The 13987-nt window shown below is 38.1% G+C and overlaps 2 protein-coding genes across 7 annotated transcripts in view; one reads left to right on the top strand and one right to left on the bottom strand.

Annotated features, from left to right (window-relative positions):
- The window catches only part of LOC100352479 (casein kinase I), a 182903-nt gene that overhangs the window by 126288 nt on the left and 42628 nt on the right, over positions 1-13987 (bottom strand). The window contains exon 4 of one of the 4 annotated variants that reach the window (XR_007914088.2): positions 11536-11711. The exons of the other annotated variants lie outside the window; for them this stretch is intronic. The gene's annotated coding sequence lies outside the window, so the exon portion shown is untranslated. Of the gene's footprint in view, positions 1-11535; positions 11712-13987 lie in introns of those variants that run through there. 4 annotated transcript variants of the gene reach the window in all.
- The window catches only part of NEIL3 (nei like DNA glycosylase 3), a 59977-nt gene that overhangs the window by 18668 nt on the left and 27322 nt on the right, over positions 1-13987 (top strand). For all 3 annotated transcript variants that reach the window (XM_051832546.2, XM_008250076.4, XM_070068308.1), the window contains exons 2-4: positions 1096-1223; positions 10791-10925; positions 11242-11455. In XM_051832546.2, coding sequence (XP_051688506.2) covers positions 1096-1223; positions 10791-10925; positions 11242-11455 — 477 coding nt within the window. The remainder of the gene's footprint in view (positions 1-1095; positions 1224-10790; positions 10926-11241; positions 11456-13987) is intronic.

Genomic DNA, 13987 nt, shown 5'->3' on the forward strand with positions numbered 1-13987 from the left:
ATCTTATTAATAAATTGTTTGGTTTTGCAAGGTTGATGGGGAAAGGCTATAAACATTTATTTTTCTCTGTTCCTAACATTGTGGTCAGAGCAGAGCATATATCAAAGTAGATTCTCCTCCCCAGGGACTTCTGGCTTTTATCCCTGATTCCCTGCACCCACACATGACCATGCAAATTGAGTCTCTCATTCTTTAGGCCAGTAAATGCCCTGATGGTGAAAGCTGGCTGCATACTCTGCCTATGTACTCCTTCAAATTCTCTTCTATTTTGACCTCTTACTGTTCCTTCCTTACTTAAAAGTTCATCAAAGCAGTTATAATATTTTATTTTCATGCATATTTAGTTTTTTAAGATTAGTTTATTTATTTGAAAGGCAGGGTAACAGAGAGAGAAGGAGAAAGAGACACGGAGAGAGAGAGAGATCTTCCATCTGCGGATTCACTCCCCAAATGGCCACATTGGCTGGGGCTAACCAGGCCAAAGCCAGGAGCCTGGAACTCCATCTGAGTCTCCCACATGTGTTCAGGGGCCCAAGCACTTGGACCATCTTCTGTTGCCTTCCCAGACACATTAGCAGGGAATTGAATGAGAAGTGGAGCAGCTGGGACTCAAACCAGAACTCATATGGGATACCAGCATCACAGGCAGCGGCAAAACATGCTGCGCCACGTTCTGGCCCCTTATTTCATACTTTATCCATCATTTTAAATTGTTTCTATGAAACACTTTTTCAGAGAACTGGTCTGTATTTCTGTAAATGAAAGAAATTTATTCCTGTTTTAAGTTTTAAAATACATTGTTTTTCCTTTGTTTTTATTTCCTGTAAGCAGGACTATATGGTACTAGAAGAAATGCATTTAGATTGTCTGCCAATTATTTTCTTCACTTAATTTTTTGATTGCTGTCTTTTTAAATGATTGCATAGTAATTTGACAAAAAGTATGTAAATAGCTGATTATGTTACTCAACTTTTGGAGATTATTCTTCTCATTGGAATGTACCTGGACCTGAAGTAATATAAATACATTTAGGAATTAAATTGTCATTTTATTTAGCGTTTGTGTGTTTACATGTACATATATATTTTCTACTAGGATTCTGCATTGAATGATAATAATTATTACATCCAGAATGTCTCAAGACAATTCCATGGATATGTTTATAGTGGTGTGGAAACTTTGGGGAAGGAGCTCTTCCTGTACTTTGGGCCAAAAGCTGTACGGTAAGATAAATCTTTACAATACATCTTATCTGTCTGTGTTTCAAGATGTGTAGAAAGCTTTTCTTGCAGTTTGCTGGGTGTCACATTTACTCATATAGAAAGTAGTCTATTTTTTAAGGGAGCTCTATTATAAAAGGTTGAAATTCTATCATGGAAAGCAATAAACAGCACAAGAATAAATTGTGATGTCATTATTACTGGGAGCCTCGTCAATTTATTTCCCTTAAAAAAACTGATAGTCTAGAAGGGCTTCCCAAGATGTATTAGAGCAACACATCTCTGTTCACAAACTCTCTTCACCACCGTTCTCCCTTGTTTTCACCGAATGTTTATTGCATTCAGTGACATCAGTTACTTTATATTTGTGACAGGCCCTAGTTTGGTTTAAATGTATCACTAGATTTTTTTTTCCTGCCTTCCGTCTTTCTCTGTAGTCTTGAACAGAATTTGGAAAAGCTTATAGAATTCAGAAACTTTCCACAGAAATAAGAGATGCTCCATTGTTTCACAGTTCTTATGGAAATTTGTGGCTCATGGGTTGGCAAAGGTGAAGAAGTTTACCACCTTTGTTGATTTACTGATCAAAAAGTGGAACAATTTATGTAACTGCAATGCAGATCACCTATTTAATTTTTGCAGGAACATGCAAAAGCTCTATGTTAATATGTCTATGAAGTCTCAATCTGTCTTTTCTGAGTCTGGTCTAAAATCTAGCAACCTGTAAAGACTGAGTACTACTTCCTTGGATATTTTTTAGTGTTTCTTTAAGCTATTCAGCAGATATCATCTTCTTAAGAGACCTGTTAGTAGACCCATGCTTTCTAAAAGAAGGTGAATAATGCTCAAAAAGAAATTATACAACTGAATGATTGTTATTTTTTGCATCTTGTGTATTTAGAGTACTTCAGGGTTTGTGTAATTGCTTTTCCTTTGAGGTGTTCTCTTCATTGTCAGCAGCTGCTGTCCTTGGGCGGCATTGTCACCTTACGTTTTTTTCCTAGCCTGCAGTTGATAACATCAGCATATGCCTACTGGTTCATGCAGCAATGATATATTGCAGGTTACATTACTGCTGTAGTAGATTGATGTGATTGAAAACTTGGAGCTTTGGACAGGAAAGTACACCGTGGAATCCATGCATGATAGCTGAGAGCATTGATATGTTATTGATTCTCTGATGTTAGGTACAGATTTATTTCTGTAGGACGAGAGGGAGGGTTTTATCAAGAATTCTTCACCAGACTGATAAGAGAGGAATCATTCCTCAGTGTATAACAGCCATTAAGTGTTCCAGGATTTTCTAAACAAGGGCACTCTCTTCTTCAAACTAAGTGAACTAGTACCATCCCAAGAGAGTACCTATCTTGGTATATAGGGGGGTTAAAACTGCAGTAGCTTGCTTTCTTTCAGTTGCCTGCCTCAACATTTATTATTTGCAACAATTCAAGGTCAGTGTCAGATCTATTGGAATGTGAACTCAAAAACCAGAATCAACTATCCTCTTTTATAGTGTAACTTAACTTGAGAAAAATGTGCTCCCATCCTACACTTCTTAGGAGAATGGATGGCTCTGTCAAGGACATGGGATCTTTCTGTGGGCCTGCAAGTCTGTAAGCACGAGATAGAAATGTAGTCTTCATTTCTGACTTCTGTTTTCTACCCACCAGACTGGTATGCATTTTAGAGAGCACATAGCAGAAAACATATTTAAAGGTTGTTCATAGCTTTTACTTAATACCCAGTTTTTACAAAGTTGCTCCTAGGCCTTAGATATATGTGTACCTCACAAGGCAGGCTGTGAATCTTCTGGAATTCATTTATTTATGAAAGTAGAATACAGGTATAGCCCTGTGTGAGAGAATCTGCCAAGTAAATATCCACATTTCAGGAAAATAGGAATTACAGAGTGATTGTTTCTGTTAGTAAATGATGTATCCAAGTGCTCAAGTGCCTACAGAATACTAAAAAGTATTTGATATACATCTATTTTAGCACAGTTGTGTTATGTGTGTTCAGAACTCACACTATTTCCAAATACTGTATAATAGATTTTTAACTAAAACAAGATAAAAATAACTTTTAATTTCTTCTTATAAGTATAACAAATATGAGCAAATTGAATAATAAAAATGGATGTAAAATAATACATTTGTAATCCTATTACCAAATATAATCTTGTTTTTTTTTAAATTTTTATTTTATTTATTTTCAATTTATTTGAAAGGCAGATAGAAAGAATCAGACAGATCTGTCTTCTGCTAGTTCACTCCCCAAATGTCTGAGACAGCTGGTGTTAGGCCAGTTTGAATCCAGGAGACTGAAGCTCCATCTGGGTCACATGGTCCATGGAGCCTATCAAGAACCTTTAGACTTGTGAAAAGAAAATTATATGAATATCCTTAGCATCTATTAAGGAAATTTACATGGCAGAATGAAGTATAAAACCTGTCTTCTCTACTTATTAAATGCTTATTAACCTAACAATAATAATAAAAGTATTTTCCAGAATTCCAAGCTAGCTCTCATCAAGAAAATATAGAAAGCTAAAAAAGATAGTCCTCATGCATACCTAGCTAATTGCTAAAAAAAAAAGGAGGGGGGGGTGAAGACAAAATTCTGAAAGCAACTATAGTAAGACAAACATTATGTATAAAGGTGCAAAATTAAAATTGAACTCCTCATCAGAAAGTAGGTAAGACAAAGGATAGCAGAGAAGCATCTTTAGATAGCAAAAAGAAAAAAAAATCTCTCAACTCAGAATTCTAAACCCACCAAAAAAACCACAAAGCTTAAATGTGCAATATTTTTTCAAGCAAATAAAACAAAAAAGCTAAGAGAATCCAGCACCAGTAGAACTCCAATATAAAAGTTAAAAAAGTATGTCCAACATAAAGAATGTAATAACAGTCAGAATTTTAAATTTAAAAATGAATTCAGTAAACTTGCAGGATACAAAAATCGGCATACAAAAACAATAGCAATAACAAACCAGTCCCATTTCCACTTCTGATCCAGCTTCCTACTTACTAATACTCTGGAATGCAGCTGTTGATGGTTCAAGTACTTGGGTTCCTGACACCCAAGTGGGAGATCCAGATGGAGTTACTGTGTCCTGACTTTGGCTTGGCCCAGTCCTGGCTGTTGTAGGCATTTGGGATTGAACTAGCAAATGCAAGATCTCTACCCCAATACCATTTCACCCTCTCTCCTTCTCCCTCCTCTTCTACATTGTCTCTCTGCTTTTCTTTCTGGTTTTTTTTTTTTTTTTTTTTTTTTTTTTTTCTGACAGGCAGAGTTAGACATTGAGAGAGAGACAGAGAGAGATTTATAGACAGTGAGAGAGAGACAGAGAGAAAGGTCTTCCTTCCATTGGTTCACTCCCCTAATGGCCTCTGTGGCCAGCACCGCGCTGATCCGAAGCCAGGAGCTGGGTGCTTCCTCCTGGTCTCCCATGCGGGTGCAGGGCCCAAGGACCTGGGCCATCCTCCACTGCCCTCCTGGGCCACAGCAGAGAGCTGGACTGGAAGAGGAGCAGCCAGGGCTAGTACCCAGCACCCTAACCGGGACTGGAACCCATGGTGCCAGTGCCACAGGCGGGGGATTAACCAAGTGAGCCCCAGCACCACCAGCCATCTATGCTTTTCAAATAAAAAAATAAATAGTTAAGTTTTTAATATTTGAAAAAATATGCTTAATAAGAAATATTTGAAAAAAAATCTTTTTTTTTTTTTTTTTTGACAGGCAGAGTTAGACAGTGAGAGAGACAGAGAGAAAGGTCTTCCTTTTTCCATTGGTTCACCCCCGAAATGGCCACTACGGCCAGCACACTGCGCCGATCTGAAGCCAGGAGCCAGGTGCTTCCTCCTGATCTCCCATGGGGTGCAGGGCCCAAGTTCTTGGGCCATCCTCCACTGCCTTCCTGGGCCACAGCAGAGAGCTGGACTGGAAGAGGAGCAACCGGGACAGAATCCGGCACCCCAACTGGGACTAGAACCCGGTGTGCCGGCGCCACAGGTGGAGGATTAGCCTAGTGAGCCACAGCGCCGGCCTGAAAAAAATCTTAAATTTAAATCTGCAGAAAGAAAAAACACTGGGAGAGGGACCATGAGAATAAATACAAAAGATTCTTTTAAATTTCATTATCTATAAAGCAAACCTAGTAACAATGTGTTTGTAATATATACAGAAGTAAATGAACTGCAACTATAGTGTAGAGGACCTCTGTTCCCCCTACTTTCTGTCTGTGTCTCAGTGGAAAATCTGATTGCCTTGACTCTTCTATGACCTAGCCAGCTGCAGGTTTTTCTCACAGGCTTGAACCTGAGCTGGATCCTTGAACATTCCCAGGCACTGATAAAGGTGTTTTGATCATCGTCCAAAACACTGAAAGAAACTAGCCATGAACTTACTCCCTCATATAAACTCATATAAACTCCGGAACCTGTCCTCGTTAACTACAGGCATACCTAGGGAGAACATGTCCTTCCTCTTGCTGTCCATCATGAGGATAAACTTCAGCAGTCTGTGAGTTCCCTTAATAAATTCTTTGGATTAATCATCTTTGTATTTAGTGCTTCTTTTCTTGGAATCCTGACTGGCCCCCTCTCAGGTAGGTTTGGAGCACTCCCTTGTGGAATTCCTCTGATGCCACTTTTAAGGTAACTCCAGTTAGATGTGGCAGTCAGAAACAGGGATAGGGAAATGAAAGGACACCACTTTAATAATATTGCAAAACAGGTGCTTTGTGATGAGTTAAAAATGTATGCTGAAAATCCCAGAGCAACTAGTAAGAATTTCTTATCAAGTGATATAAACTGGTAGTGAATAAAATGGAATTATAAAAAATACTCAATCCAAAAGAAGATATTAACAGGAAAAAAGAAACAGATGGAAGAAATAAAAGCAAATAATAATATGATATATTTAATTCAAAGGACATGGATAATTGCATTACATGTAAATTGTGTAACCAATTAATTGGCAGAGATTAGTGAAGAAAAAAGTAAGACCCAACTATAGGCAATCTTCAAGAAATATAAATAAATACAGAAATTTTAAGACAAATAAGTTAAAATGAAAGGATGGAAATAGACTACTCTGAAAACACAAATCAAAAGAAAGCTGGAGTACTACACTGATATCAGACAAAATAGACTTCAAATCAGGGAACATTTCCAGGGTAGAGACAAGCATTAAATAACGAAACAGGGGTCAGTTCATTAAGAAAACTTAAAACTACAGATGTCATATGACAAGAGCCTGAGCTAAATAGTTTAAGCCCAGAAATGGCTACGCATCTTCGTTCAGATCACTAGTGCGGGGATTGAGTGAGTCTAGTAAGAAGTTTCCAGCTGCTACTGCTACTTTCTGACCTGGTGTGGCTGAGCCTGATTTTCCTGTGATCTTGCACTTCCCTCAGCTCCCAGCAGACCCTGCACATTTGTGTCACAGAGGGAGTCTCTCCATACTCTTGTCACCGCTTTTTCTCAGTGAAACACTCATGATGGGAGTAATGGAGGCTCTTATTTCTTCTGGATCAGCTTTAGTCTTGAGTGGTCCCTATACACATGAACCCCAGGGTTGCAGGCTCTCTCTTCGCTATGACAAACTCCATCTTACCTCTGTGCGTGTTCTTGGGTTCCCTACCTGTCTCCCAGTTGTAGCAGATTTTTTTTTGTTAGTGTAGGATTCTGTGCCAATGCTGATTTCCTGCCTTACCACTAGGGACAGATGGATTTTGCCTTTATCTCATCCACCTTGGCCTGTGCCTGGTGGTAGAAGGGTTTCCTGGCCCTCCCTAAGGGAACTGCTTATGCTTGCTACTCAGTGCTAAAGCCACTGCGAGGGCAGAGGAGCTTCCTGTTCCTCCTTCAAGCCTGACAGCTTTTTCTTTCTTTGTCTTCCTTGGCTAAAACAGCTTAAGACTTTTGTTTCATTTGAGAGAATTGTTCAAGAAGCAGAGAGAATTGAATGACGACAGGTGTCATGTCACCAAAGGTGGCTCTTTTGGTCTCTTCCCTAGAGATGTTCTTAACTATCACACAAGCCCATACTCATTAAGTTTGTTGAGGGGCCGGGGCTGTGGCGTAGCGGGTAAGGCCGGCGCCTGCAACATCAGCATCCCATGTGGGCACTGGTTCAAGTCCTGGCTTCTCCACTTCCTATCCAGCTCTCTGCTATGGCCTGGGAAAGCAGTGGAAGATGGCCAGGCCCTTGGGCCCCTGCACTCGCATGGGAAACCTGGAAGAAGCTCCTGGTTTTGAATCGGTGTCGCTCCGGCCATTGCAGCCAATTGGGGAGTGAGCCAGTGGATGGAAGACCTCCCTCTCTGCTTCCCCTTCTCTCTCTGTGTAAGGCTGACTTTCAAGTAAAATAAATAAATCTTTAAAAAAAGAAAAAGTTTGTTGAAAATGTTAGCTGTTTCTGTCTGACTCAGTTTTATGATAGTCTCTCTTCCTCCTGTGCTGACATAGGTGAAACTATTTGTGTTATAGTCCTCGGAGGAGCTTATCACTCTGGAATTGAGCTCACCCGGATGCCAATGTTTTGTCTCAGATGGCCCCAAGAAAATATGAGTATGATTTTGTAAATCATGTCCTCTTTTTCTTGTTAGGTTTAGAGCGTTACTCATGTTCAGTCTTCTGTATTCTAAGCAAAAGTAGTGTTTTCTTTTTCAAAGAACTTCCTTTGAATTTCCAGCATGGATTTTTACAATTACTATATTCCTCCATTTTATACTCCTTCCAGCATAGATATATTCCACCATTTTATCCTCCTTTTTATTCTTAGGGCATTTATGACCTCTTGATAATTTTCCTAAGCAGTTGCTTTATTTGCAATGTGAGCTTCTCAACAGGAACCTATGATATTACTGTTGTTTATGCTACTTATGCTACTTAATAAGGATGTTTGGATGATACTCATGGTGATTAGCTTAAAACAGTGTGGGATATTTAAAATAGGAGTGGAGCTTATTTATTAATTTGTTTTTGGGAGCTATTTCCAACTGAAAGAATCTTCCCACCATCAACTCAATTTTTAGTTTGAGCATAATTTTTATATTGTTACTTTAGTTACAATTGACAGAAACCCAACTCAAGCAAATTTAATAATTATTATAATACTGGGTATCTTATGAATCTTGCAACTAATACAAGTGGGCTTCAGGAAGAACTTGAAACAAAGACTAAAAGCCAATAGGACACTATTTTTTAAAAATTTTATTTATTTCATTTTTATCTGCAAAGCAGAGAGAGAGAGTGAGAACAAGAGAGTGAGCTCTTCCATCCACTAATTCATTACCCAGATAGCTGCTACAGCCAAGGCTGGGCCAGAAAAAAAGACAGGAGCCTGCAATTTCATCCAGCTCCCCCATGTGATTGGCAAGGACCCAAGTACTTGAGCCATCACCTGCTGCCTCCCAGAGTGCACAGTAGCAGGAAGCTGAATCAGAAGCAGAGTAGGGACTCAAACCCAAGCACTGTAACACTGGATGTAGGCATCTCCAGCCATGTCTTAATTGCTATGAAAAACACCTGCCCTTCTTTTCACTTCCTGACTCTGCTCCTCATTGAAATCTGCTATAGTCTGTCTGCAGAAATTTTCCTTGGCTTCTCTGGTGTCCATTGCCATGTGGAAACATTCCCATAGACAGCTCTCAGATTTCCAAATACTAACAAGAAATTCAACACTCTGTGTCCCTCATCCATATATTCATCCAGAGAAGTGATGAATCCAGCTTGGATACTAATAAATCAAGCCTGGGCCAGGTGTTCATTCCTGAATCAACTGTTTCCAGAGTACTCAATCAGAGGAGGAGATACAGACCAATCTGATTTGACTTAAAGACCACCCTCAGAACAGGCAACTGTGGCTGGCATGGAGATTATGCAAAGTGAATGGACTCTGAGATTCATTTGGATTGGGAGTAGAAGGATCGGAGAAAACCAAGAGATATAAATGAGGATCTAATAAAATTTTCCTAAAGTTAATTATGATGAATCTTTAGAAACATATGAAACTCTTAAATATCTTTCCTGATTGTAATATGGGCCTGTTACATGGTGTATAACAAAAATATCCCAGTTCTTATAGCAATATAAATGTTTATGGTTAAAAACACAAATGTTTGTATGATACTGATATATTTTAAGCTAAAAAGTGCTTAATAAACACAAAATTTGATGGTTTATTGTGGCTTGATTATTTTAAAATTGAACTATTTAATAAAATAAATAAAAATAGTTTTCTAGTGCACATTTTCCCCTAAACTGAATAGATTTGTAAGACAGGCATATTTATTTTATTTAGGGTTATGATTAGAGCTACTTGTGCATTTGAATTTGGTCTCAACCTTTGAAATTTTTGATGTGGATGTGGCTTCATTATAAAAAGTGATTTAGCATCTACTTTATGAGCCATGTACTGAAAAGATTTTAGATATGATGGCTTCTGGGCATGACAGTTGTACACCTTTCGCTGGGGTTGAACCTCCATAAGCTAAATTATGGAGTACTTACAGGCACACATTTTTCCTGTCAAGAACTATGAGGCCTGTAAAATGCATTTATGATTGATAGTAGGGCACACAGAGTTTAAAACCCACATTTTTAAAGTTAGATTGGTTAACCTTGTACAATGCTAGAACATGGTGCTTTGGAATTAGTAACGCAGAGCAGTAACATTTGCTGCCAAAAGACCCGTATTTATTAACTCAGCAAAGCTATAAGGAGAAGGATTTGAAAGGCAGAACACAGTATTTCATCTTGAGAATCATTTTTGATCTTCATTACCAGAGGTCTCACAAAAACGCTTCTTTAAAAAAAAAAAAACTGGACATGCTAATAAATCCTATAAAATCTAAAAGGTTATGAATTTTTCACCACTGCATTGTGGTTTTAAACTTAACTGTAAATATTTATAAATCTTCTGTTTCCATTACATAGAAAGGTAAAAGAAGATGAAAAGAATTGAAGACAATAGTATTTGACTTTTCTCTCTCTCTCTCTCTTTGGATAACATAAGATTTTACAAAAAATTGTTTCATTTCATCCTTCCACAAAGCAGTGGGAAAGAAAAGAACGTCTTAAACTGTAGATATTATTTTGCAGTGGGAAGACATTTCCAATTCATTGTGGCTAGAAATAAGGAATTTGAATGTTAGTGGCTTTATAGAATTTATAAAAACCCACACTATAGCCAATTTAAATTTAGCCTTATCTCAAGCCTTTCAATCTGAGAAAATGCCAAGAGATGCTAGACTGTTCTGTGAATAAAAGATACTTCATCTTGCAAGAGAAGAACAGGATATGTTTTCTTGGGCTTATTGTTGGGGGGCTGCTTATTTCTCTAGGAAGTTATTTTATTTGTGGGTAGAAAAAAACTGATTGTCACATCTTTTAGATTTATAAAGATATAAAACTATAAGAAAATATACAATGATAGTTACCATTTTTCTCTTTAAAGGAGCTACCCTAACATTTGTTTACTTACAATACAAAAAAAGGGAAAAAATTTGATACATGATATACTATCTCCTTCTCAAAAATGAGTTTGCTTTTGTTTCAGGATTCATTTTGGAATGAAGGGTTTCATCAAGATCAATCCACTTGAGTATAAAAACAAAAATGGAGTTCCTCCTGTTTTTGAAGTGCAGCTCACCAAAGATTTGATTTGTTTCTTTGACTCATCAGTAGAACTCAGGTAAAAAAAAAAAATTAAAAAAAAAAAAAAGGATTCCAGCTGCTGCAAAACTACAGAGCTTAGATCCACAGTTTAGTTTGGGATATCATATGTGTTGCTGAATAAATAAATGAGTAGTTTACAATTGGCAAGAGCTCATTTTAAAAGAGCCGCCTAGTAATAGAATTTGTTAGGTTCTCTGTTGTTTGCTCATGTATTTCTTATACTCTGGTAACCATAAGGAGTTTATATATTTAGCTCAAAACTCATCTTAAATAATGCTTTGTAAAACTGTAGCAAGATTTGTAATCAATGTCTTTTATATTCCTTTCTATAGAAACTCAATGGAAAGCCAACAGAGAATAAGAATGATGGAAGAATTAGATGTGTGTTCACCAAAGTTTAGTTTCTCAAGAGCAGAAACTGAAATAATAAAGCAGAAAGGTCGAATGCTATGTGATGTGCTACTGGATCAAAAAGTGTTGCCTGGAGTAGGGAACATCATCAAAAATGAAGCTCTCTTTGACAGTGGTGTCCACCCAGCTGTTAAGGTAGCTTATAAGCATTTTTAAAATTATTTCTCTATTTTTAAATAATATTAAGGGATGAAAGTGGAACACTTAAATTGGTATTGCAGTAAGACTCCTCAGACTTCACATGTCCTCCTTAATTCAAGACTTTGCACCTGTCAGCTTCTCAGAGTGGCCAAGTCTGACCACCCTGCTTAATGTTGCCATGGTACCCCTTCTTTCCACTTCATATGCCTCATATCTCTTCACTTTTTCTGCCTTCTTTTTCCTCCATGCCCTTGAGAACATTCAAACACAACAGGTTTATTTGTTAAATTTATTATTTAAAAGTCTTTCTCCACCTGCTAGAATGCAACCTCCAAGGAGGACAAGGAGTCTGTTTTGTTCACTTATGCCTCCAAACACACATAACACAGCATCTGGCTTTATGGTATGCATTAAAGAGGTATTTGTAGAATGTATGAATGAACCAATAAACTCCCAAATTTTTCTTCCTGGCATATTAAACACTGACTCTACACATACTCATGTATTCTTACATGATATTGGTGACCTTCGAAAATGCTATTTCAGTGGAATGGTAGAAATGGAAGTTGGATAGCAGAACTGAGGAATAAGTGATCAGTGAGGGAACAGAAATACAATTGAGCATCCTTGCTAAAATAGCTTAGGCTGGTATGAAAATTAGTAGAGTGCTAGAGGGGAAGCACCTGGATAAGAAATGAATTTGTTGGGTGTTGTTTTTTTTTCTTTCCTTCAAATGCAGAAACTTGAGCTTATTTATATACTGCAAAAAAATAAAATAAAATAAAAAAATAAAAGCAAAACCAAAAAGCCAGCACTGATAGAAAAGGAGAAATTAAATTTATAGAAAGGAGAATGGTGGTCAATATGGGAAGGTGCTGAGAAGCTCAGAGAGATTAGAACCCAAACTCAGATAGAATACATTATGTATCCTTTTATCAGATTTGCTACTATTAACTAAAATAATTTTAATTCCCTTGATTATATGATTTCTATCACCTAAATTATTTTTTACATAAATGCAAAGACACCTTTAAAAAAAAACATTTATTTATTTACTTGACAGAGTGACAGAAAAGGAGGGAGGAACAGAGAGATCGAGATCTTCCATCTGCTGGTCACTCCCCAGATGGCTACATTGGTGGGAGCTGGGCCAGGCTAAAGCCAGGAGTCAGGAGCTCCATCCTGGATTACTTTGGCAAAATTCAAATCCAAATTTGTAGGCATCAAATTTTTAAAAGAAATTAATTAATGATAGTTCTAGATTAGGTTTTGCCTTTTGTCACTTGGAACATGTTAGTTCAATATGGAAATAATGAAGCAAGTTGTTAATGTGAATGAGATTTTTAAAAATCGTTTAGCTCTCTTTTGAAAAAAAGTGTCCAGCGTATTAGGTTACCTATGATAAATTGATAATTCACTTTCTATCTATCCAACCAACTTTCACCTAATAAAAAATTTACATTATGTCTGAGGGTTTAAAAATTAAAGTTTAGGGGCCAGCATTGTGGCATAGCAGGTAAAGCCACTGCTTGCAACATCAGCATCCATATAGGCACAGGTTCGAGACCTGATACTACACTTCCAATTCAGGTCCCTGCTAATGTTCCTGGGAAAGTAGCAGATGGCCCAAGTGCTTGGGTCCCTGTGCCCATGTGGGAGATCTGAAAGAAGCTCCTGGCTCCTGGCTTTGACCTGGCCCAGCCTCGACCATTACAGTCATTTAGGGAGTGAACCAGTGATGGAAGACACACACACACACACCCGTCTGTCTGTCTGTCTCTCTCTCTTTCTTCCTATCTCTGTGTAATTCTGACTTTCAAATAAATAAAGAAATCTTAAAAGAAGAAAAGTTTGGCTGTATAACATGTGGTAAGAGGAATCCAAGATGGCTGAATAGGGAAAGATATGGTGAGTTTGACCATAGGAAGGTAACAGAAGAAAAGGAAGGAAGTGCATTCCCAGGGGAGACTTGGAGAGAAGTTTACAGTGGAAATTCTACAGAAAGAAGCGAGATGCTTTGATGCAGTGTGGACAGTATGAACATGCAGCAGCAATCAAGGACGCCACTGGTGACTCCTGCAGCTAGGGGCTGGAGGAGATGCCACCTTCTAGGAACAAGGTGAGAGGAGCCAGGAGCTTCTTCTGAATGTCCCATGTAGATGCAGGGGCCCAAGCACTTGGGCCATCTTCTGCTTTCCTAGGCCATCAGCAGGGAGCTAGATTGGAAGTGGAGCAGCTGGGACTTGAACAAGCACCGTAACAATGCTGGCATCGCAGGCAGATGCTTAACCTATATGCCACAACACCAGCCTCTATAGTCAAACTTTGAACAGTAAAACATAAAGACAGGATTCTAAAATGTACATGAGAGAAATAGCAGATTACCTTCAAAGGTTCCCCAATTTGATTAACAACTGATTTCTCATCAGAAGCCCTACAGACTAGGAGAGACTGGAGAGACATAGTCTAAGTCACAAAAGAAAAAAACTGTGTCACTATATCCAGAAATACTGTATGCAGCAAAGC

The sequence above is a fragment of the Oryctolagus cuniculus genome, chromosome 2 (genome assembly GCF_964237555.1).
Source record: "Oryctolagus cuniculus chromosome 2, mOryCun1.1, whole genome shotgun sequence".
Taxonomy (NCBI): domain Eukaryota; kingdom Metazoa; phylum Chordata; class Mammalia; order Lagomorpha; family Leporidae; genus Oryctolagus; species Oryctolagus cuniculus.